Raw genomic sequence first — 25,744 nt, forward strand, 5'->3', positions numbered from 1 at the left:
CTTTAGTACGGAAGGCTAAACGGTGGCTCTGTGCGAGCACTTCCTGGGGAATTCCTACTAGTGCTGCTGCATAGCTCTTTGACAGAGACATCAGTCAAATCCAAAGCTTTCATCTGCCCATCTCTGCCCCTTCAAGGGGGACCCACAGCCTTCTGTCCTAGGTGTAGCTGGCAACAAGGCCCAAGCCTAACCTGTCCTGTGCCCATTTGTTTTAAATATCTATTTATTTGTTTGTTTATTAATTGTTCTATCTGCATGTACACTGCATACCAGAAGAAGGCACCAGATCCCTGTATAGATGGTTGTGAGCCACCATGTGGTTGCTGGGAATTGAACTCAGGACCTCTGGAAGAGCAGCCAGTGCTCTTAACCACTGAGCCAGCTCGCCAGCCCTCTGTCCTGTGCCCATTTGACAAAGCTAGTAGCCAGGCTGTCGTCCATGTTGTCTTCTCTTCTCTTCCCATTCAGGTGAGCAGAGGGCCCATCTGTACACCTGGGCCTGTGCAGACACCCAGACAAGGCTGCTCTAGATCTCCAAAATTGCCCTTTTGGAATTCTCCTTACTCCCCTTCCCACAGAAAAAGGAGAGAGTCCTCTTGCTCACACACACTGTTCTCAAAGCTCAAGAACCTGTCTTCATCTTCATCTACAGCCTGGTGGAGAGCAGGAAGCTGTGCTCAGGACGGGGGATGCTCTAAGGTGGGGGGATGCATAGTGACAGTTTCACATCTGGCATTGTGCCGCATAAGTGATTTAATCCTCGTTTTTAAACCCCCTGCGTCCTGTCTTTTCTCTCTCTCTTCTTCTTCACTCTACCCATCGCTGAAAAGGTTGTTAAAAACCTCTGAATACAGCCAGGCATGGTGGCACATGTCTGTAATCCCAGCACTCAGGGAGGAAGAGGCAGGAGGATTGCTGTGAGTTTGAGGCAAGCCTGGTCTAGAAAGCGAGTCCAGGATAGCCAAGGTGACACAGACACAGAGAAACCCTGTCTGGAAAACAAAACAAAACAAAAAAACTTCTGAATGTGAAGTTGGATGTGACAACACACCTGCCTTAACCCCAGGACGCAGAAGGCCAGAGGGAGCAGAGCAAGGCCTTGTCTTGTGTGTGTGTGTGTGTGTGTGTGTGTGTGTGTGTGTGTGATGAAATATAATTCTATCATTTCTCCTGCCCTTTCCTCTCTCCAATCCTTACCATATACTTCTCTGACACTTTTTATAAAATGTCTCTACGTTTATAACAGCTTCTTACCTTAAAATTGTTATGTGTAGGCTGGTCTAGAATTCATGGAACTGTCCCCAGGTGCCTGGGGCTGGAGAGAGAGAGAGAGACGCTGCTAAACTGACTGGTCGTCTTGAAGAACAGAATGAGAGGAAAGACTCTGAGGAAGGGAACCAGGGGATGTGGCAGCTTTGGGGGTGGGGACAGGTTTTGCACAGCTGATCTTGAAGATCCTGCAATCACCTGGATGCAGCTCTCTAATCTGCAATTGATCACTTTGGTCTGGACCAGCTGTGAAGTGTGAAGTTGGGACTGACTGCCACAAAGCTAGTGGTGGATGTTATGGAGATGGGACAGCTGCCCAGGGAGAGAGAGAATTAGACAAGAAGAGCCAGAAGCCCGGACTCTGGAAACCGTGCCTCTTGCTGGGTGTGCTCCGTCTTGAGGCAGGGGACTCCTCCTGCATTTCCCAGCACTGGGGACTGGCAGAGCAGCTCCAGGAGGGAGACCGGGAGCGTGTGGAAGCTGAAGGTGACTGGAGACCCCAGGGGAGCAGGACAGTCAGGGCACATGGGATTTTTTTTTTTTTTTCCAAATGCAGATGGACTTTCCCCTCAGCCTTGTGCCGTCCTGGACTTGCACCAGACAAAGCACAATGGCACTCATTCTGAGGTACAGCATCGGTGTCTCAGGCAGGCTGCGGGGCAACAGGCAAAGGGCCTGAGGAAGGAGGCGGGGACAGAGGAGGCCACTGCCATTCTTGGTATGGTTCGCTCTCCCGGAGCAGAGCCCTGTGAGGCCTCATTCTGGACAGCTTATAAGGCCTGGTATAATTTTTGTTTATGCAAGTATAGCCTAAAAGGAACAAATCTATGGCCCCAAGACTGTTGCCATTTGAATCCTTTCGCATACATTTTTCAAATGATAATTCACTCTACCCACCCTCCATCCACGCCCCCCAAGGCTGGGGTTTATTAAAAAAAGATACCTTATATGGCAATTTAGCTACCACACCGTCAGCTGGCCTTTTTAGGGACTCTGTTTAAAGAAGATCCGCCTCGGGGGTTTTATATTGCTCTGGCACTTCTGGCAAACTCGCCACAGCCCTTAGTCCCTCAGAGAAGGACCTCTCACACTGCGGTGAGTACTGCCCTGCCTCTGCAGCCTCTTCCTTCTGGGAGCAGCCAGGCCTCCCTCGGGCCTGTGCAGCTCCAGATTCACTTGGTTTCTATGACGCTGGCTCAGGTCACATGCCAAGGCTCTTGGTGGCAGTGGTGCCTGATGAAAAGAGGCATTTCTGACCAGGGAGCACCCTGGGGACAGGGCAGCTTGGGGACCACCCCCTGCCCCGGGGTGTGACCCCTGCAGGCCACACCTGTCCTGCTCTCCTTGACGTAGGTCAGCACGTCAGGGAGGCTGCTTTAGGGGAAACTGCAGAAAAGCAGCTTCCTCTTGGGTATCTGTGTCGAAGCCAATGGTGGCGCTGGCATCCAGGAGCTCCCTGTATCAGGGATAGGAAGGGACCTCCTTCAGCTGGCCTCGGCTGGTCTCCATGCCATTCAATTAGAGCTTAGGTGAGGTGAATGGAGGGTTTTCACAGTTATCAGAGGCTGCAAGGTGATTGTGGGATGAGAGAAGCCAGATGTGAGGGAGGAACAAATGGCCTGTGGCTTCGTGACATTTTAGGGCTAAATTTTTGGCAGCTAACTTGTTCTCCTTTGAAGAAGTCACTGAGGTCCAGGACAGATAACCAGCTTTTCCAAAAGATGCACACTGGCTGGTCGTGGTGGCTCATGCTTATATTCTGATTATTTGGGAGCCTAGGGCAGGTGGATTGCCCAAAGCTCAAGGCCAGCCTGGGATACATAGTGAGTCCCAGGCCAACCTGGGCCTCAGTGTCTCAGACAGAACAGCTCAAACCAGTGTGAAGTAACATGCCGAGAGCACCGTCTCTGTAACACACACACTCTCTAAGGGCCTCCACTTTTGTGAACTGCATCCTAGTGGAGTAGGCTGGTGTCAGGATGCTGGTCTTGGAGACCAACAGGCTGGTAGCCAGTGTTACCGAGTGACCTCCATTTGCTCATCTGTAACGTGGGCACCCAGAATATCTCCCTAGTGAGCAGTAAAGTGCATAGTGTAGCCCGGGCCCAATGTGGCTAGGGTCTATCCTTGGATTCTCAGGCTTAAGAATTGCCATGGAGAGAACAATGGTGCAAGCCTATGTTCCTAGCTCTCTGGAGGTGGAGTCGTGAGGGTCAGTTCAAGGTCATCGTTGCCTATATAGTAAGTTTAAGGCTATCCTAGCTAGGCTTTGTGAAATACTGCATCAGAACAAAATGAGATTAAAAGTAGAATCACAATAGAATGTTCAGTGTGTGAAAAGGGGAAACCCAGGAATCCTTAAAAATCCTTGTTTAAGCTGTAAGCAGGGACGGCTTCCTGGGGGAAGGGTGCCTGAGCTGAGTCCAAGAGAAGGACAGGCGGAAAGCAAACAAATAAACAAAAAGCAACCATGGAATTTGGGACATGCAGGGACTCAGCTCCACTCCATTTAGATTTCAAGGCAATAAGCAGGCCCAGTAACTTTAGAGGGCTGGGTAAGCTCAGTCCATTGGTTGTTAGATGCTAAATTAAAGGACTGAGCAGTGGGGTCGCATGGAAGGGTTCCGCCTAAAGGATATCAGCAAGAGATTTATCCTGTAGAGGGACTGCTCCGGAGGGTTAGCGGCCGGGCACACGCAGGAAGTGCTGCCACCGTGTGGCGACGTGGAGGCCGACTCAAAGGGGCTGTGCCGGGAGAAAGTTCCACAGCCTCCTTCGAGCGAACAGCCCCAGTGACCCCACCACCTCCTCCTAAGCCCCACCTTCTAAAGATGCCACCCCAGGAACCGGGCTGGAGCGCTTGGCCAGCCTAAGGGATAGGTAGTACTATGGCAAGGGACAGGAATCACTCGATGAATTGGCCTGTGCTTACATGTCACCGGAAGTTCTCACTTCAAACTCAGTACCGGAAATGGTACTTGAAATCCTGCCGCCCAGAGCCCTCCTCCTTGGGAAGAAACCCTCTGCTAAAATGAAAATGTCTTGAGGAGGTACAAATTTGTTTTTCAATAGCCACTGATTTGTGAAATGGGGGGTGAGGTTCTTTCGGTGGAATAAGCTCCATCCCCAGGAGTAAGTGTTGAGAGAGAAGACTGAGAAACAAGTTCTATATTTGTGACCCCTGACGGAGGGGTAGGCAGAATTTTCCGGAGACGGTCAGAGAGCCACGGTTAGGCTTCCGAGACTGAAGGTCCATCAAAACCACCCTCAACTCCGTGGTTACAACAAAATCAATCACAGGCGGGTGGGCAGGACAGGTGTGCCTGAGTCCCTGTGAAACAACGTGCAGAGGCCAGCTAGGACTTCACACCTGTGATTTCAGCACTCAGAGGTGGGGCAGGAAGAGCAGGAGTTCAAGGCTGTTCTCAGCTACATGGTGATCTCAGGGCCAGCCTGTCTAAAGAACAAAATCAATACTTGTAGACGCTGCAGCTGACTCTTTCGGATTGTCACAGGTCGCGAACTGTTTGTCTTCTGTTGCTTTTCCTTCAGCCATTTTTAAAAGAAAATGTGCCCCTTCTATTTTTAACTGTGTGTGTGTGGTGCATGTGTGTGTGCGTGCGCCCTTGCTCACATGCGTGCCTGTGGCGGTCGTCGGCGGACACTGGGTGTCCTCTCGCTCTCCATCTTATTCTTGAGGCTGGATCTCTCACTGAGCCGGGCCAAACTGGCCAGCAGTCTGTACTCTGGTGGTTCCCCCAGCGCCGGGATTTCAGCGGAGCTGGCAGCAACCCTGGACTTTATGTGAAGCCAGGGCCCTAAACCTGGGCCCCGTGATTTCACAGCAAGCGCTTTGCCCCAGAGCCATCGACCTCACCTATCTTCCACCATCTCAACAATGTAGAAACCATCATTAACTTTCAGTCTGTGAGAAATTGGGCCAGAGTCTGTCTGTCCCAGGTTACAGTCTATGGAACCTTTTAGTGTCCTCGTATAAGTTAAACCCTTCTCCTCCTCCTCCTCCTCCTCCTCCTCCTCCTTCTTCTTTTGTTTTTGTTTGTTTGTTTGTTTGTTTGTTTTGTTTTGTTTTTCAAGACAAAGTTTCTTTCTGAAGCCTTGGTTGTGCTGGACCTCACTCTTGTAGACCAGAGTGGCCTTGAACTCACAGAGATCCACAAGCCTCTGCCTCTCAAGTGCTGGGATTAAAGGCCTCTGCCTGGCTTCTCTTTCAAGTAATTTTTTTAGTTTTTTTTTAAAGATTTATCTATTTTATGTAGATGAGTGTTTTGCCTGCATTTACATATATGTACTATGCCTGTGCCTGGTGCTCTCAGAGGTCAGAAAAGGGCATCGGATCCTCTGGAACTAGAGCCACAGTGAACCACAGGGAACTGTGGGCACAGGGAACTGAACTCAGGCCCTCTCTGGAACAAGTGCTCTTTACCACTGGACCATCTCTCCTGCCCCCAGTCTTTTCCCTGTTCGCATTTCTGTTTTGTAGTGGAAGAAATGGGGGCCAGGAATGGAAATGCGGCAGGGCTGTAGGGACAGGGTCCCAGGGGGGTGGGAGTCAGTTAAGGAGAAGAGAGAAACACCAGGGAGGGCCACACCTGTCCCCTTGCAGTAGCAGGGATAGGTTTCCACCCCTCTATCCTCCCGCTCACCAGAATGTCTGGCTCTGGGCTGCCTCGTGGGGAGAGGAGAGCTCAAAGGCTGCTTTTCCAACTGTGTGAGAATCTCCCAATAAAGTCTGGTTGAGGTCCATGCTGACATGGCCACAACAATTTGCTCAGCTTCCCAGCAAAGCGGTTGTGACCCCAGCAAACCACAGCTGCTGTGGCTCTGGATCAGCTGGCATGCTCTGCATCAGCCACAAATGACTAGAAAGGTCAAGAATTGCCTGACATGGCAGGAGATGGCTCACGTCCCTTCTTGGCCTCTAGCTCTCTCATCTGCCTTCTGCGCCCCACCTCATCTCTGGCTCCACCACAGAAAAAACAGTTCTAGGGTTGAAGAGATGGCTGAACATTTGCTGTTCTTGCAGAGATCCAGGTTCGGTTCCCAGAAGTCACCTGGAGGCTCACAACCATCTGTAACTCAGTGCCAGGGGATTCTGATGCCCTCTTCTGTCCCCTGCAGGCACTGTACGCATGTGGTCCACATACATACGCGCAGGCGAAACACTCATACACACAAACACAAACAAATCTGAAAAAAAGTTAAGTGGTTCTAAGTCCCCTGAAATACTGCAGGGGATGGGTGTTGACAGGTTAAGGCTGCTCTGTGGATGCCTTGTTGGCCATACAGCCTGCGACCCTTTTGGGGGCCGAGTTGGGTGAAACCAGGGAGGAGATGAAAGGTCTTTGAAAAGCCAAATGGGAGTCAGCTGAGAATGTAACTCAGTTGATAGAGTGCTTAGCCAAGTACACACAAAGCCTTGGGTTCAATCTCCAGCACGGCATAAACTGAGTGTAGGTGCTACATACCTTTAATCAGTCCTGGCTGGCAGGGGCCTCAGAAGTTCAGTTCTCGACTACACTGGGAGTCCAGGCCAGCCTGTTCTACAAAGCCAGTCCAAGACAGCCAGGGCTCTGTTATACAGAGAAACACTATCTCGAAAAAAAAAAGGAGGGGGGAGGCACCAAAGAGAAACTAGGCTTGTGGCAAAACACCTATAATCCCAGCATTTGGGAAACTAAGACAAGAGGACTGCTGGGTGTTAAAAAAAAAAAAATCACAGACAGTGCTGAGGGGACCTTAGAGGAGTCAGGCACAGAAGTGTGGCCTTACTTCATGGCCTCCTTCTGCTTTTGAGGCCGAGTTCCCCTCAGGAAGAGCTTGCTAGGCCAGGGCAGCTGCTGACTAGCTTGCAGAGAGAAAGCCAAGTGCTTGAGGATCCCAGGCACGGAACAGACAGGACTGGGAGGGCCCCTCCATCAACATTTATGGTGCTCCAGACTCCAGTTAAGTGTCAGGGTAAACCTGGTCCTGGTGCAGAGAGAACTCAGAGGAAGGAGAAACAGAGGCCCCTTTGTGTACAGGCCTTAGCCGCCAAAAGCTCCCGAGAAGGAGGCAAAAGGAAAATGCCATACAAGGAGAAGTTATGCCGTGTTCGCAGCCGTGGAGGGGACACTACCACACAGGCTCAGGCTCCGCACCTGCCCTGGGTCAACGGCAGGCCTGTCTGCTCACTCCCCCTCCCCCCAGGCTAGGAGGTCCCTGGCTGAGTTCTCTAACTTTTCTGAGTCTTGATTTGCAAATCAATAGAATGGAATTTAAAACTATATTGTCTCAGAGCTATTTTGAGGTTTAAATAGATAATACTGTACATTGTAAAACTGAGGTAAAGGACCTTGAGTTTTTAAAATTTTTATTTTTTATATGTACAGGTGTTTTTCCCTGCATGTATGTCTTTGTACCATGCACACACAGTGCCCAAGCATCTCAGAAGAGGGCATTAGATCCCAGAGAACTAGAGTTATGGGTGGTTGCAGGTGCTGGGAACTTAACCTGGGTCCTTTGTAAGAGCAGCAAGTGCTCTTAACTGTAATATATATTATTAACCATAAAATATATGTTATGTATATTATGCTTTAAAATACAAAATATATGTTATGTATATTATGCTTTAAAATACATAAGCCATTCATACACACATACATACACACACACAAGTCAAACTTGGAAGCACTGACTTTCTCATTACATTGGATACTATGCTCTCTCCACTGCCTGATTGAGTGGAATTTTCTTGCAGTTCAAAGCCAGCTACTTATTCAATACCCTCTTCTCATTATTAATATGGTTCTCAATTCTGATTGTTCTAATGAAGCTAAGCTCACGGAGTGGCTCAGTGGAGAAAGCACATGCTTCCTGGGTCTAATGGCCTGAGTTCAAGCCTCAGAACCCACCTAAGGGTGGAGGGGAGAACCAGCTCCGTGGAGTTTCCTCTGAGCTCCACGTCATGCCAAGGAGTGTGTGCCCTCGCTACCCCCTCACTGCACACACATTCAATAATGGATTCTCTAACTGTTTGATTTATGTGCATGGGTGTTCTGCCTGCATATCTGTCTGTGTATCACTTTCATACCTGATTCCCAGGATGCCAGAAAAGGGTATCAGTTCCCCTAGGGCTGGAGTTATAGATTATATGAGCCACCATGTGGGTACTGCGACTCGAACCCAGGTCCTCTGTAAGAGCAGCCAGTGCTCTTAACCTGTGAGCCACCCTTCCAGTCTCTGTGTTAATAAGCTTTGCTTTGACCCTGTCAAACCTTCTGGATCTTCAGATCAAAATCCCAAAACCTAATCTCTTTGCCTAGCTCATGGTCTTCACTGTCCGACTTCAGCATAGGGCTATTCGGGATCAGTCTATTGTCTGTAGAATTTCTCTCCTCCTGTTGGCAATGAGGTTTGCTGTATCACACACCCCAGTGGTACTTTAGAGCTCTTCCTTCAAACAGCTTCTCTTCCTTGCTCTATGTCTTTCTTTTGCAGGGAATTGAAGTAAATAATAAATAAATAAATCTTTTAAAAAGAAAAAGAGGAGGGAAAGATGGAGGGTGTGTGGGTGGAAGAAGGCCACAATAGATGTTGGAAATTTTTAATCTATTTCTTCCCTCCCAGCACTGGGGAGTGGGACTCTACTTTCCCGTGTGCTCAGGCAGCAGAGACTGAGTCCCACTCTCAAGTTCTTCTCTCGAGTCATCCCTTTCTTTTCATGCTTCTACAGTTTGCTAATTATTCTACCTTCTTCTTTAAAGAGAAATTATTAGGTTTTTTTGTTTTGGTTTTTTTTTTTACTATACGAGTCACATGTGACTCTGATCTGCTCATAAGAAGTTAAACCTTAGAAATATATCCTAGCCCCTCTCCCGAGGTGCCCTCCCATGTCCGGGCATGACGCCAGTAAGTGTGCAGTTTTTGCAAATTTGTTGTGTGTACGTGTGTGGTGCCTGCGTGCTCACAGAGGCCAGAAGGAGTCATCAAATGCCATGCTTTAGCGTTCATCAGCCACCACATTCCTTGAGAGAGCCTCTCTGAATCTAGATCTGGACTGGTGGCCAGAAGCCCCATGGTTCTCCTGTCTCTGTCCCCAGCCGCGCTAGAGTTACAGGCACATGCATAACCATGTCTGGCCTTGTACTGATTCCAGGACCTGAACTCACGTTCTTCTGCTTGTTAGAAAGTGCTCTCTCACACTGAGCCACCTCTCCCTCTCCACAGAGGCATGTCTGCTGGATGAGCTGTCAGAACTTTGTGCCAGCTGTGTACACCCAGCAGAAAGTCGTGACATGCGTGGCACTGTCTTGTGTCCATTCGCATCCTGTATGACCTGCTTTTATCACTCAGGAGAATGGTGTAAAAACCTTCCCATGTCAGCCCATGTGGTTCTAGCTGCAGTTCATGGTCCCACAATTTAGAGATTGTATATCCAAATTGTGTATCTCGCTAAACAGCCCTAGCTTCCCGACACCTTTGCCACAGCTATTCCAGAACTTTGAATCTTTGAAATGCTCAGCTAGGAAGAGGAGGTGGCTCAGTTGGTGAAGTGTTTACTCAGAAGGCTTGAGGACAATCCCCAGAACCCATGTTAAAAAAAAAATCCAGGAGAGTGGTTACATGTGTAATCGCAGCCCTGGGAGGGAGAGACAGCTGGAACCTGGTGCTCAGTGAGGCAGCCTAGCCTGTGTGGAGAGCTCCAGGCCAAGGAGAGATTCTATCTCAGAAAAAAAAAGTGACTGCACCTGAAAAATGCCACCTAATGACACCTGACGTTGTCTCCTATCCCACACACACATGCACATACTTGGGCACATATCTGCATACATACACACATATACAAACATACCATATATACATATATATATATATATATATATAGGTGGAAGGTGATTTTATTTAACTTTTCAGGAAGGCTGGGAGTCTTCTGTTGGGAGGGTGTTTGACTTCCTTCTTTGTCAACTGCTCAAGGTCTTTCTTTTTCTTTTGGGCTGCCTACTTACTGGTTTGTCCTTTCTTTTTGTAAATACTTTTGTAGGTGTATTGTAAAACTTCTCAACTTGTTTAATAACTGGTAAGTGCTCTCATGATTCTCCTCATTGAATGAAAGTTTTGTGGATAATTCCTCTTTAAAAATCAAGTGTAATAAGCTAGACATTTGGGCACACGCCTTTAGTCCCAGCACTCAGGAGGCAGAGGCAGGGCAATTTCCGTGAGTTTGAGGCTGTCTTGGTTGGTCAAGGCTACACACTGAGACCCCAAGATCAGAGAAGTGGCCAAGTGGCTAAGAGGACTTGCTCCTTTTTCAGAGGACCTGAGTCCAGTTCCTGGCCCCAACATGCCCACAACCATTCTGAACTCCAGTTCTAGGGAATCAGAAACCCTCTCTGGCTTCTACGGAACACATATAGAACCCTCTTCTGGCCTCTATGGTACACATGGTGAGACCCTGTCTCAAGAACTAAAAGTAAATAAATAAAAAGAAAATGTGTTAATTAGCTAATTGTCATAAAACTATGCCACAGATGAGGACCTTTAAGGACGGAAATTTGCTTTTTAACAATCCTGGACACTAGGAGTTTGGGGGTCACGAGGCCGTAAGGGTTGGCTTCTCCTAAGGGCCTACCCTGGCGTATAGACGGCTGCCTCCGGCCTGCCTTCGCGTAGTCCACACTCTACATACATCTGTATTCTAATTTTCTCTTCTTACACAGGTACCACCGTGTGACAGTAGCCATACTGGAGAGCTGCTATATTGGATTTATGACCTCATTCTAACTCAGTTACCCTCTGTAAAGACCTATCTCTAAATCTAGTCATATTTTAGCTGTGGGGATAGTGATGTACATTCTACATACGTGTTTAGGGTAACATCATTCAGTATTTAGCAGCTAAGTAGAAGTAGAAGATACAACTTCCAAGATAAGGAGGCCAAAATTATGTCTCTCCGAGAACAGGAACCCAGTTGCTCAGAGCCCAGAGACTGTCTCCTATGTGACTTGACAACTGTTCTCTTCTTTCCAACGCAAAGGTGCTCCAGCCCCCAGCTCACTCAGCCGCATCCACCATGTGTGAAGAAGAGAGCACTGCCCTCGTGTGTGACAACGGCTCTGGGCTGTGCAAGGCAGGCTTCGCAGGAGATGATGCTCCCAGGGCCGTTTTTCCCTCCATCGTGGGCCGGCCTCGTCACCAGGTGTGTGTTCTCTGGACCCAAGTCTGTAAGCCACTAGGAGTGAGCCATAGAGGATCTGTGCCCTCCCTCTCCCTCTCAGCAGAGAGTATAAAACAAGGGTAAATCCCTATGGGCCTTGCTTTCCCTTAGAAAACCATAGTCTTCTGTGAGAGAAACCCCCACCTCCTCTTCCTGTCTTGGCTCACCTTCATTTCCTGCTTCCTTTCCTCATCTCTTTCCTCCTTTGGGGGCATTCCAGTGACTGAATCTCTATGTGTGGGCCCCTTGGATAATTCACTTCTCTTTTTCTTTCACATCACAGGGTGTAATGGTAGGAATGGGCCAGAAAGACAGCTATGTGGGGGACGAGGCTCAGAGCAAACGTGGGATCCTAACTCTCAAATACCCCATTGAACACGGCATCATCACCAACTGGGATGACATGGAAAAGGTATCTGAAGCCCCAACTGTGTTTATTTTAATGGTGATATCTGTCTTTAATGGTGATAGCTGTCTTTAATGGTGATAGCTGTCTTTAATGGTGATATCTGTCTTTAATGGTGATATCTGTCTTTAATGGTGATAGCTGTCTTGACTCACAGCTCTTTGTGCAGTCAATCTTCCTCAGGAATGCTTCCTACAGCCTTCCCCCTCTCCTCCCTGTCCCCCGTTACCTCCCCTCCCTTCTCTTTCCCTCCCTTCCTCTCCTCTCCCCTCCCCTTCCCTAGATAATGTCCAGCCTAGGCTCCCAAGCTCTCTCCCTGGACCATGGCAATTGCTTCCCATAGGTTCCCTTGTCCTTTGCTCTATTTTTCCATATAATTCTCTACACTCCCAACTCTTTGTAAGCACCCTCTGAGGATGCTTACAAAGGATTAGGATTAGGTCATACCTAATTTCCAGCCACCACCTCTCCTGCATCACTCCATTTGGCCAGGACTTGGCTCTTGTTTAAAATGTTGAACATCTCAGCTGGGGCTTAGAGATGGACCGCTGTTATAAGCACTTGGCTGCTCTTGTAGAGGACACAGGTGTGGTTCCTGTACCCACATCAGGAAGCTCAAAACTATCCAGCTCTCTCTCTGTTTGCCCTGCCATGAGTTCAGGTGAGGGAATTGCTCTTATGGTATTCTGATTCTCTAATGAACTATTAAATAATATGCTAGGAGTTTCGGAAGTCTTTTGTTTTGTTGTTGGTTTGATTTGGTTTGGGTTATATATTCATATGTATAAATGTAAACTGCAGGAGGCGAGACAATGGTGACATCACCAGTGGAAATGGCAGCAGCGCCTTTCCAGTATTCTTATCTTTGTTCACTGCGCCTTTCCAGTATTCTTATCTTTGTCCACTGCGCCTTTCCAGTATTCTTCTTATCTTTGTCCACTGCGCCTTTCCAGTATTCTTATCTTTGTCCACTGCGCCTTTCCAGTATTCTTATCTTTGTCCACTGCGCCTTTCCAGTATTCTTCTTATCTTTGTCCACTGCGCCTTTCCAGTATTCTTCTTATCTTTGTCCACTGCACCTTTCCAGTATTCTTATCTTTGTCCACTGCGCCTTTCCAGTATTCTTCTTATCTTTGTCCACTGCGCCTTTCCAGTATTCTTATCTTTGTCCACTGCGCCTTTCCAGTATTCTTATCTTTGTCCACTGCACCTTTCCAGTATTCTTATCTTTGTCCATTGCGCCTTTCCAGTATTCTTCTTATCTTTGTCCACTGTGCCTTTCCAGTATTCTTATCTTTGTCCACCGACAGTGCACTACACTTCGGGTGTGAGCTAGCCTCTGTTACGACAGCCTTCTCATCAGAGAGGAGCATGAAAAGGAATGCGCAGCCCCAGCCTTTGCTTCTTCTTCTGAGGTGCCGGGGTTCATGCTTATAGTCCCAGAGCTTGAAAGTCTGAGGCAGGAGGATTGGCACTTTGCCGTGAATTCAAGGTCACAGATACAGACCTCATCTCAAATCAAACAACCTCCTTTTCCACTAGAGTGCTTTAGGGGTGAAATCAAGCATGGATTTCCTGTAATCCCAACACATGGATGGGAGCTTTGGAAATGACACTCATTATTCACACACATCTTTCAGTACTTGATTTGAGAACATAAGAAACAAAATATTTTCCCACGGTAGGGACAGTCTATGACCTCTTTAAGGAAATCACACCTTAAAAAAAAAAAAGCTTACTAGGAACTGGGTGGGTTGCTCTGAAGTAACCACTAGTTATCCAATCACTCAGAATCTCACCTCATACCAATTCACACATAGCAACTGAATCTAAAGGTTAAACAGAAAAATCTAAAGAGTACAGATACAGTAAGGTGAATGTAAACATTAGCTTTCTGGTGGAAGTAGTCATAGAAGAAAAGAGTAACAGATGTGACTTCCTAAAAGCTGCAACTTCTCGTGTGTATGTCCAAAAATAAAATCTGAAAGCCAGACAACATATTGCAAAAACACTGCAATAAACATGCTGCAAGAGGGTAAAGAAGTGGCATAGAATCACCGCTAGCACACAGGGCGCTGGAGCTGGAGCCACGGCTCAGCCGCTCTGAGCGTGGACTGCTCTTGACGAGAACCGAAGTTTGCTTCCTGGCACCCGTGCCAGCACCCAGTGCCTTTCAGCTGCCCACAACTCCAGAGGAGCCAACACCATTTTCTGGCCTCTGGGAGCACCTACACTTGTTGTGCATCGCGCACACACACACACACACACACACACACACACACACACACACACACACATACACATTTTTTAAATCCCCCTTTTAAGAAAAGAAAATTACTCTCTTTAAAAAAAAGAATCCAGACTTCAAAATGAAATAAAAACAGCCAAGTGTAATGGCACACACCTTTAATTCCAACACTGGAGCGGCAGAGGCAGGCAGATCTCTGAGAGTTTGTGGCTGGCCTGGTCTACACAGCAAGTTCCAGGCAAGTCAGGGCTACATAGAAAGACCCTGTCCCAAAAATATTTAATTAATTAATTAAAAACAAATAAAACATATAATAATAATAATGGATATGAGGTGCATAAGCAATAATAAATTACAAATAACATGAAGACAAGAGGAGTCAGGGGGAAAGATGTCAAATGTTAACTAGTAACAAATGGGATAGAAGATTTTCTGAATTTTTTGATTTGGCAACATTTCTAACTTATGAGGTACAGAGCTTTGAAAAAATAAGCTGAAGGGTGGTGTTTGGGCCCACTCTTAATGACAGAGCTGAGCCAGCTGTCCCCGTCTCCGCTGATGCTGAGACAGGCCTATTTCAAACCCCACTTCCCTCTACGGAGGTCAGCCTCTGTCCCTTGTCTCCCTGTGAGACTTCCAAGTTCAAGGCCTGTGCTCCTGGCATTCCCTGTGTGTCAGAGGCCCTCTGGCGCCGCTGGGGGCCGCCTTTGCCTTCCAGCCCATTCCGGGCTCCCAGATAATGATCGTTTCCATCTCTTCCTTGATGTTTTTGTCTTTTAGACTTTCTCCCTTCCAGACTTTGAAACTAAGAAGCAGACACCATGTCCAACCCATAACGGCTCTTGTCACATTTATTACCATAAATATAGTGGTGTGATTTAGCCCTATTGCTAAAGAAGTCAAACTCCCATGTGCTCCGACACTGTTTGCCAAACCCCTCCAAAGTAAAGACCCTCATCGGGCCGTCTTGGAGCTGGTCACGTGGGTGAGGAGACACAGGGATCCCTATCGAGGATAGATTTGTGCACACACACACCTATCTCCCAATACTTGCTTTGAAAACATAAGAGATACAACCAAATTTTGGGCACAACTAGCCTGCAGTGGGCGGAGACTAGGGATGCCACTAAGCCTCCCTTGGTCCTCTGACCCCTCAACGCTGAGCCGATCTAAGAGGACACCGCGCTGGCGTGCAGAGCAGCAGGCCCGGCACCAGTAGGCAGCGAGACCTGGGTGTATGTGCTCGGAGCACAGCAGGAGACAGGGCGCCCTTTTGAGGAGGCTGACTGAAGAATCACAGGGATGTGAGCAAGCTTAAGGAGACCGAAAAAGGGCCTCTGCTTGCTATAGGTGCGCTTGCGCTCTCTAGCGCCCCCGCAAGGACTTGGCGTGGGTAGGCAGTGTCCTTGGAACCCAGCAAGACCTGGCACGCTGGAAGAGGGGCCATCAACTGAAGGTGTGTTTAGGGAGGGCCACACCACAGCTAAGAGAAATGCTAAGGCTTTTCTCTCCTCCTGCTGTCTAAGCTCTTGCCCGGCCACCCATCAGCCAAACACAACCAGAAGCCTGGAAGCAATAAGCACCAAGCGCAGCCTGCCTCCAGGACAAAGCAGCTGGAAGGAGTGGGAGACGGGGAGAAGAGGAAGGGTCGAGTGGTAGAAGTCAGCACATACATCGGCTCTATGCCTGGCATGCTTGGGGCAAAGGGTAGAGTCTCTCCCTGTCCATCAGAGATCCCCCGGGCTCACCAGTCTCTCCGGATTTACCCTGTCCGGTGTGGCACTTGGCCACCCTCCTCCAGTATGGACATGCTAGCCAGGTTTTTCTCAGAACTGGGGAATCTGCTGGGCTTACCTAGCTTTTGTCTCAACTAGATCTGGCACCACTCCTTCTACAACGAGCTGCGGGTGGCACCAGAAGAGCACCCAACCCTGCTCACAGAGGCGCCCCTAAACCCTAAGGCCAACCGGGAGAAGATGACCCAGGTAAGACCACTGTGCGCAGGAAGGCAGCTCAGCCAGGTACTTCTTTCCCCGTCATGTGCCAACTCGGCACAATGTCTCTACAGACCTGCTGTGTGGGGCCATCAGGGCGGGTCCCGCGGGAATGGAAGTGGGATAAATGAGGACGGTTGAGCTCTTGCCCTTAAGTCCTTACAGGCCACTCCGTGGGTCAGGGTGCTGTAGTGTTTCGCGGACAGCGCTTCCTCCTGTGTCCTTCCAGATCATGTTCGAAACCTTCAACGTCCCGGCCATGTACGTCGCCATTCAGGCCGTGCTCTCCCTCTACGCATCCGGCCGCACCACAGGTCAGCAGCGCCGAAACCCACACCTCTTCTGGCTCCTTCCTCACAGGCCTGAAAACGCTCAGAAAATTCAGATTTGGTTTCAAATGGCAGAGTCTGTAGCAGTTTATAGCAAGCCAAAGAAAAAGAATAAATAGCCAGAGACAGATAGTTCAATATATAGCAAAACACTGTCAGGTTGGAAACTCAAAACATCCAGTAGAAATCAGCTAGGAAAGCCCCGTCGAGGCAATCAGCTGGAGTTGCCAACAGAGGGTTCTGGGCAGAGCAGAGTGTCCCCTCCAAAGAGAAGAGCAAATAACAGCAAATAGATAACATCATCAAACTGGGGCTTAACAAGCATCCAACAGAAACTGGCTGGGGAAGTTGAGGCAGTCAGCGGCAGCTTCTAATTGACTTTCTCTCCGTGGCTGAACTTCTGTTCGCCAGTGCAGGCGCTTTTACACTGTGGGACAAACAGTAGAAACCTTTGCTGGAAATGATTTAGCTTCTAGCTAGCTACAAGGACATGGCCTTTACTCTTCTTTCTGTACTCTTTCCTCCCCAGCACAGAGTGGGGGGGGGGGGATGTAGCCCCTCTGCAGACAGGGCCTTGGAGGAGGCACTCTGAGACAAACATGCTGGGGCTGAAATGGAGGTGGGACAACTCAACTTCCAGGGCCAGCTCCTCGTCCAGCTCAGACAGCACATGACCAGTTACCAACAGCATGTGTACTGCAGAGGGGGACTGGGCTCCTGCAGAGGCTCATGCTTAGAGCAAAAGGGACATCCAGTGATAAGGGAAATGACAAATGAGGATGCCCATGGAGCATGCTGGATGTGAGCCTGCTTGTACAGCTGGAAAAAAATTTACACAAAGCCATCATTGATGTGTGCAACTGGGGTTATTTCCTCTCATGGTCATGCCAAGGGTTTCACACACCCTCAGTGCATTGCCTTTGCCTCTTGAACGGTAGAACCTGTGACAACAGATGTATAAGCATGTGGCCTTGACATCGGAGGATGCCCAGGAATCAGAGAACATGTGATCCTCGACAGGAACTTGATCAACGTCATAAAATGCATTCTTTCCTGTGTTCCCTGCTTTCCTGAGCACTCGTCCTTCCGGGGTTTTCCACAAAGCCTGTACCAAACAATAGGCATGCTCAGCTGGAGATGGCTCAGCAGTTAGGAGCACATACTACATTTGCCAAGGACCTGAATTCAGTTCCCAGCACTCACATAAGCAGCTCCAACTCCAGGGGAACTGACATCCTCAGAGAATTGCAGTCTAAAAGTAACAGACAACAGAATGTGCAATCTGGATGCAAGGACAATTGACAACTGTCCTACACCTTGTCTGCATTTTAAGAAATCCAAGAAATTGAGACCTAGAACTTGCCTCCTAGAAACCAATCTTCTCATTCAGGAGAAGGAAACATACACACAGTAACTGAGAATTCTCCTGGTGGGTGAGAATATGATAATGAAAGATCATTCAGTAACAGACCCCAGAAAGACAGATGAAAGACAAAAACGAGGTCCATATTCTCTGTCCACAGGCATCGTCCTGGATTCAGGGGATGGTGTCACCCACAATGTCCCCATTTATGAGGGCTATGCGCTGCCCCATGCCATCATGCGTCTCGACCTGGCTGGACGGGACCTCACGGACTACCTCATGAAGATTCTCACGGAGAGAGGCTATTCCTTTGTCACCACAGGTACCCGCCCCTTTCCCTATTCAGACTTGAGCCCACAACCTCATCTAGGACCAGGTTCTCAGGACTGATGAGACTTCTGTGGCTCTGTCCTCAGGCTGTCTTGGGGTGGACTGGAAAATCCTGCAGTCTTCCCCATGGAGGTGCTCTAGGGAGGAGAACAAGGCTTAGAGCTAGCTTCCTTCTGCAGTGATCCATCAAACTGTCCTTAGAACCTTCTCAGTGTTCCCTTCCCCCAGCACCCACTGTTTATGCTCAAGTCACCTCAGGCCCAGTGGCTTCAACAAGGTTTAGCTGGAGAGCTGTTGACATTTTTCTCCTGCGGCGTCTATAAGAACAAATGATATAAAAAAGGATCTGAAGGGAGAGGGGGTTGCGAAGCCCACCTGAGTAAGAGAGAGTTTTTGGTAGTAATATTTTTATATTCTGTCAAGTCCAAGTCTGCTCCATAGTGTGCCCTATAACAACCCCAGGAGCACCTGTGGCCTTGTCAAGACAGAGTGACAGAGCAAGAAGAATATCCCTTGGTTCCTGCTTGGGAATCAAGCCTTTTTGAGGAATGGGACATTTAACCTAGCGTGGAGGGGAGCCTCGATTCTCTCTGGGGCAGTTCTGTCCTCCTCCTAAGGCCACATTCACAGTTTCCTGGAGAGCCCATGATACAACCAAGCTTGCAGAGCCCAGGAACCACTTTGCCATTTCTGCCCTTTCCAGCTGAGAGAGAAATTGTGCGAGACATCAAGGAGAAGCTGTGCTATGTGGCCCTGGATTTTGAGAACGAGATGGCCACAGCAGCTTCATCTTCCTCCCTGGAGAAGAGCTACGAGCTGCCTGACGGGCAGGTCATCACTATTGGCAACGAGCGCTTCCGTTGCCCTGAGACCCTCTTCCAGCCTTCCTTCATCGGTGAGGTGCTGCCTGCACACCCTCTCATCACTTGGAGGCAGAACAGGGGACAGGATGGCGTGGAGGGGCACTGGCTGGAGGAGTGCAGGGTAGAGATGCAGGGGGAGCGTGCAGAGTAGAGGGGCACAGTTTCGCACTAAACGATAAAAAGACCTTCCTCATAAAGTCGTTTAGACCAAAAGCAGGCCCAAATTTGAATTCTGCCTGCATCTTCCACCTGTCTAGCTTCTGTAGCCTGTGTTCAGCCTGTCATCTGTCTGCTGGGTGTGTGTGCTGCCTGTCTGGTACCAGTGCCTAGCAAAAAGCTTTGCTCTGTATGTATTGAATACCACAGAATATGTATTATGGGAAAGGAATGAGGAATTCTTTACCGAAGTCCTTAACAGAGTTTTACAAGGAAAAGAAGTTATTTTTACTGACCCCAAATAACCCAGAATAATACTCAGAACCACACAGGAATGTTATCAAACTATATCGTCATATTGTTTCCAGCAAATGGTTACTACAACACCACACAAACACACACACACACACACACACAAACTGTCATAAAGGCCCAGTACGGTTCGGGACAACAGATCCGGCATATACTTTTAAATGACTCAACACGCATTATTAACTTGGTTACAAGGTCTTGCAAAAGCTCAGTTTCTGTGGGTAAGGGATAGTTTCAGAAAGAGCTGTTCCAACAATACAGGGTGGAGGGGTCAAGGCAGAGGGTTATGAGGTGGAGAGGTTCAGGGCAGATGAAATAGAGTGGAGGGTGCTGGAGCGAGGAGGCAAGAATGGAAGGGTGCAGAGCAGAGAAGTGGATGAGATTTGGAAAGAGAAACACCTGGAGTCACAGGTACTTTGTTACTTTTATCTGCCCTAAATTTTCTCCAGAAGGAACGGCATTGCATAAACAAGTAAATAAAAACATAATTTTGAATAGGAGAGTAAAGAAATCAAGACAAAATAAAACAGGACGGAACTGGTGGCATGGTGGAGCACCAACACTCCCCACACTCGAAGGCAGAGGCAGGCTGATCTCTGTGAGTTTGAGGCCAGCCTGGTCTACAGAGTGAGTTCAGGACAGCCAAGGCTACACAGAGAAACTGTCTTGAAAGACCAGAAAGATAGATAGAAAGATAGACAGACAGACAGACAGACAGACAGACAGACAGATAGATGAAAAAAAAGAAACAAGAAGAAAAAACAAACAGGATGGAGTTGGAGTGATCTTGGTGATTAAAAGCATTTACTATCCTTGCAGAGGACCCAGGTTCAGTTTCCAGAACCCACATGATAGCTCACAACTGCTTGTAACTCCAGTTCCTGGGGATCCAACACCCTCTTCTGGCCTTCATGGGCACTTGCATGAACATGATGCATATAAACTCATGTAGACACACACATTTACAATTAAATATTTTTAAAGGAAAAACAGGACACGTAATATAGTATGAAATAATAATGAGGTCAATGCAGACCCCTCCTCTATCACTTAGCATTTAGGTCATAGAGGCCTATATCTAGACAGTGGGGTAGAAGGTGAATCTGGGGTCAGGCTTGACTTTCATTGTTGATCCTGTACCTCTCTACCTCCAAGCACCATCACACTGGATGTACCATCTTCTTCAAGCTGCAGCTTTCTCATCCCATCTCATTATTTCTGAAAACAGAAATAACGGAGAGATAGTTCACCATTGATGACCCCTTCCAGAGAGCCCAATTCTCAGTACCTCACAGCAGCTCCTAACAGCCTGTAACACTTGTTCCAGGAAATCTGTCACCCTCTTCTGACCTCCTTGGGCACTGTATTCACATGCGGAAATAGTGATATGTACTTAACAACCAGTGCTATGACAAGGACTAAAAGAGAACAAAGGAAGCCCTCATTTGAGTGTTAAGGGGGAAAATGGGGAATAGCTGCTCGTTGCCTTGTAGTTTCTCTGGGGCCATTTAAATGCTCTAGAGTTGGGTGTGGTGATATACCCATGTGACCCCAGTTCTTGGGCAGTGTAAACAGGAGGATCAGGAGTTTAAGGTCACCCACAGCCGCAGAGTGAATTTAAGGCCAGCTTGTCTTTGAAAAACGATATTGTGGTGACAACTGCCGAACTCTGTGAATGTATAACAACTACTGAACTGTATGCTTTAAAGGGTTAACTTTATAGTAGATGAAAAAGTATCCATCTTTTTAAAGTTGAAGGAAGAAGTATGCTGCTTCAGAAATATACCTTGGGAAACAGCAAGAAAGATCAGCTGAGGCATGGAGAAGCTAAAGGCAGGGCCATGACCATCAGGGTGATCTGAGCTTGCCATCCTGTTGAGAGTTGATCAAGGGCCTGAACCAGGCAGCTACAGTAAAAGAGGATCCTTTAAAGTCATGGAGCTATTCTTCTGCTGGTTTTTGTTTGGTTTTGAAACAGGGTCCCACTCTGTGACCCAGGCTAGCCTTGAATTCAACCCTCCCAACTCAGCCTCCCAAGTGCCTAGAATTAAAGGGTGAGCCCTGGGCCAATATGAGCTATGTGTCTGAAGGCAAGGGTGTTGACTAAGCTCTGTAACCTCCCCAGGAATGGAGTCAGCTGGAATTCATGAGACAACATACAATTCCATCATGAAATGTGACATTGACATCCGCAAGGATCTGTATGCCAACAATGTCCTCTCGGGGGGTACCACCATGTACCCCGGCATTGCTGACAGGATGCAGAAGGAGATCACAGCCCTGGCTCCCAGCACCATGAAGATCAAGGTGGGTTGGGTCTTACCCTGCTTCCCTTTTGCTGGACTGTATACAGAGACCTGCCTGCATGGGAGCTGCTGCTGGGCCCTGGAGCTTGGAGGTCCCCTGGTTTCATCATTATCCTTTTGGTCTGATGGTCCTTGGGGCAATGATAGGATAAAGATATGCTTAGCATGGCTAAGTCCATAACCACATGGATATCATATGAGAAGACACTAAAAGCGTTTTAGGTGGTTGTGATATTGAAGGAGTTTGAAGAAAAGAAAAAGAGTGATTAGAGTCAGAGAGATGACCCTGCTATTATGAGCACTTGCTGCTGGGTCAGGCATGGTGGTGCATGCCTTTGGTCTGAAAACTTGTGAGGCAGAAGCAGGTGGATCTCTGTGGATTCCAGGATAGCCTGACCTATATACTGAGTTTCAGACCAGACAAGTGTATACAGTGAGACTGACGACTGACTCTCTGTCGCTCTCTCTCTGTCTCTCTGTCTCTGTCTCTCTGTCTCTCTGTCTCTCTCTCTCTCTCTCTCTCTCTCTCACACACACACACACACACACACACACTACCTGCTGCTCTTCCAGAGGACCAAAGTTTGGTACCCAGAACTTCCAATTTACAGCTTATAAGATCTGATGCTCTTCTGGCCTCCACAGATGATTGCATGTGCAAACCTACAAAACACATATACATATGGTTTTCTTTTATTTCTTCTCTCTCTCTCTCTCTCTCTCTGTCTCTCTCTCTCTGACAATGTCCTACTATTTATCTCTGGCTGGCTGGCTTGCTGGTCTGGAATTCACCATGTAGACTGGCCTTGCATTCATATAGATCTGCCTCTGCCACCCAAGTGCTAGAATTAAAGGTTTATGCCAATAAATCCAGACCATACAAAAAAAGATTAAGAAAAGAAAGTGGCAATACTAAAGTATCATTACATTTTAAAAATGGCTTGAAGATGGACTGGGAAATGGTTCAGTCAGCAGGGTACTTACCAAGAGCCTGAGTCACCCACATGCAACAGTAGATGAAGAATATCTATGATCCCAGCACTGGGGAGGCAGACACAGGCAGATCCCTGTAACTCAAAAGCTGACCAATCCAGCTGAATCAGCAAATCCTGGATTCATGAGAGACCTTGTGTCTCAGAAATCAAGGTGGAGAGAGACTGAGAAAGATACCAGATGTTTACCTCTGGCATTCACAGTCATGCAAGCTTACATGTGAACACACATACATGCACACAACACACACAACTTGAAAAAGAAATGGAAAGTTCTAGAGAGGAAATGTATAGCCACAGGGCTAGCTGTCACTTCAAATTCCCAGGAACATTCTCTAGACCTTGGCTATGTAGCTCTGACCTAATGACCACTGTGACAGAAGCGTCCCCTGCGATGCTTCTCCGATGGTGCCTGATCTCAGGGAGCTGGATGGAAAGGGATCCCATTTGCCTGGTGACACCCCTGGCTTCTCCAAACAATCATGAAGATCTCTCAAGGATTTCTGTGGACTTTACTGTTAGTAGATATTTTTTAAAGACTTGAGGGCTTAAAAACTAAAATGAAAGAAAATAAGTCAGGCATTGAAGCACATAGTCCCAGCACCTGGGAGGCAAAGGTAGGCAGATCTCTGTGAGTTCAGTCAGTCTGGTCTCCACAGTGAGTTCCAGGACAACCAAGAGCTACATAATGAGACCCTATCTTGAGAAAAAGAAGAGAACGGTGCCTGAAGGCTTGGACTGACTCCCCAGGATCTACATGAAAGGAGAGAACTGACTCCACTCTTTTTTGTGTCATGATTGCTAGCTTCCTGTTGGATAAAGCAACACAGAGCCCAGCCAGTCACAGGGTACAGGAACCCGCTATGGAGGAGATGGGGGCATTTTAAGTGATAATCTAATCATGTACCATTTTTATTTTATTGATTTTAGATTTATTTGTTTTGCGTGTTTATTTGCCTGAGTGTGTGTATGTGCACGATGTGGGGGCCAGAGGGTCCAGATCCCCTGGAACTGTGCTTACACATGGCTGTGAGCTGCCGTGTGGGTGCTGAGAACAGAATTCAGCTCCTTTGCAAGAACAACAAATGCTCTTAACCAGAGAGCCACCTCTCCAGTCCCTCTCCTTCCTTTCTGATCACAGAAGCTGCCCTTTTCTGGAGTGGGCTGAGAAGATTTCTGATCTTCCTTGCTTATTTTTATTCTGTATTTTTATTTTTGAGATGGGATCTTGCGTTGATCTGGATGGTTTAAGACTCTTTAGGACTCATGAGAGCACCTGGTTTTGAAGCACCCCCCCACCCCAGTATCTGAGACCACAGTGTGCAAAACTGTACCCCATTTCTTACCCACTCTTTCGGGGGCTGGTCATAATTTGCCACATTTTTCTCTTTGCAGATCATCGCTCCTCCCGAGCGGAAGTACTCAGTCTGGATTGGAGGCTCCATCCTGGCTTCTCTCTCCACCTTCCAGCAGATGTGGATCAGCAAGCCGGAGTATGATGAGGCTGGGCCTTCCATTGTCCACAGGAAATGCTTCTAAAGTTTGAGGCCCTTCTCTGGGGATCCCTTCAAGACCGCTTTAACCAACCACAAAACATTAAAACCTTCAAGCCTTCCTTTCTGTGTGTGTCTCACAAGCAATGCTAAGGGATTCTCAGCCATTGTTATTACTTCTCCCCAACCCTCTCGTTAGACAGTGTTATGTGTTTGGGTGTTTTGCCTGTATTTCTGTGTTCTGCATGTGTGCAGTACCCAGGAAAGACAGCAGAGGGCACTGCATCCTCTGAGCCTGGAGTGACAGAGGGTTTCGAGACGCCACATAGGTGCTAGGAATGGAATCTGGGTTTTCTGTAGAAGCAACCTGTGCTCTCAGCCACTCTCCAGACTTCTATGGTTGTTTTAATTATGTGTTTGTCTGTGTATGTGTGCATGTGAGTGCAGGTGCCTGCAAAGACCACAGGATCTCTTGGAGCTGCAGTAACAGTTACGTGAGCCACCTGACAAGGACGCTCAGTGCTAGGCAGCAGATTCGGATACTCTGTAAGAGCAGCAACTTACCCACTGAGCTGTCTCTTGGGCCCTCACACATTCCTCACTCTCACGCTGCTCCTGAGAGGCAGTTGCTGTAACTATGCTCACATCACTGATAAGGACCTACGTTTCCATAAGCCTGAGGTTCTTACCTTGCCAGATAGGTGGTTCTTGTTCCTGCCGATGTTCAAGGTATGAAAATAAAATGGCACCGTAGGAGGAACAATAGCTTTGGTATCAAACACACTTGAGTCTTCCTGATTCTAGGACGTCTTCCCCAAGACCTTAATTCCCCTGGCCTTCCATTTAGTTATCATCCCTTGTCATTGCTAGCTTACTGGTGCCTAGGCCATCCTACTAGTTAGTATCAGAAGTAGACCCTCATTTCTGCTAGATGTCTTTTTCTTCATCTGCCTAGCCTAGTCTTGGCCTCCATGCTTCTGAAAATATAGCCTGGCCCCCAGCCATTGCAAACACACACACTTAAAAACAGTGGGGCCCAGTGGCTAACTGCAGAGACCTCAAATTCTTGGAAAGTAGCCCACTCTTGAGTTCTGGGAGTGGATGGAATTGAGAGCATATTTCCTAGACTCCTTGGAGGAATGCAGTCTTAGGATCTATTTCCCAAAGCAGATCCTGAAATTGGGATTTGTGGGTAACTTCCTTCAGAGGTCTCTGGGGAGACCCCAGTAAGCAGCTGGGAAGAAGCAGAGGAGGAAAGGGGGAGCCCCCTTGGTCAGCAAAGGCCCTTTGGAGGGGTGCTTGCTTCTAATCCATACACACTGCTCTAGAATCTAGAGCCAAGTCAGAAGCACAAAGCCAGCATCCACACTCCCAGCCTGCCACAGGCTGCTGAGGATGCAGCCCGGGATACTGGAGTTCTCCAGCCTTCTGCGTGTGCTTCCTCAGCGCCTTTTCCATGGGACTGGCTGT

General features: G+C 48.0%; 1 protein-coding gene across 2 annotated transcripts; it reads left to right on the forward strand.

The window, feature by feature from the left end:
- The first annotated feature begins 2,246 nt into the window (after positions 1-2,246).
- Actg2 (actin gamma 2, smooth muscle) lies at positions 2,247-24,396 on the forward strand. 2 transcript variants are annotated; one of them, XM_021641683.2, is made up of 9 exons: positions 2,247-2,364; positions 11,303-11,464; positions 11,766-11,894; positions 16,011-16,121; positions 16,360-16,444; positions 17,983-18,144; positions 18,856-19,047; positions 21,609-21,790; positions 24,177-24,396. In XM_021641683.2, the coding sequence occupies exons 2-9, from the start codon at positions 11,339-11,341 to the stop codon at positions 24,318-24,320; spliced, it is 1,131 nt and encodes a 376-aa protein (XP_021497358.1). In that variant the 5' UTR covers positions 2,247-2,364; positions 11,303-11,338; the 3' UTR covers positions 24,321-24,396. The 2 variants fall into 2 exon arrangements, with proteins under 2 accessions (XP_021497358.1, XP_021497357.1); XM_021641682.2 differs by lacking the exon at positions 2,247-2,364 and adding an exon at positions 4,192-4,319.
- The last annotated feature ends 1,348 nt before the right edge of the window (positions 24,397-25,744 follow it).

Source organism: Meriones unguiculatus, chromosome 5, assembly GCF_030254825.1.
Source record: "Meriones unguiculatus strain TT.TT164.6M chromosome 5, Bangor_MerUng_6.1, whole genome shotgun sequence".
Lineage (NCBI taxonomy): Eukaryota > Metazoa > Chordata > Mammalia > Rodentia > Muridae > Meriones > Meriones unguiculatus.

Excerpts from the sequence above, each read along its gene's own strand:
- Actg2 (XM_021641683.2), top strand. The coding sequence starts at position 11,339 with ATGTGTGAAGAAGAGAGCACTGCCCTCGTGTGTGACAACGGCTCTGGG. Across the intron at positions 16,445-17,982 it reads CGCATCCGGCCGCACCACAG|GCATCGTCCTGGATTCAGGG; the intron begins GTCAGCAGCGCC and ends CTCTGTCCACAG. Across the intron at positions 19,048-21,608 it reads CTTCCAGCCTTCCTTCATCG|GAATGGAGTCAGCTGGAATT; the intron begins GTGAGGTGCTGC and ends TAACCTCCCCAG.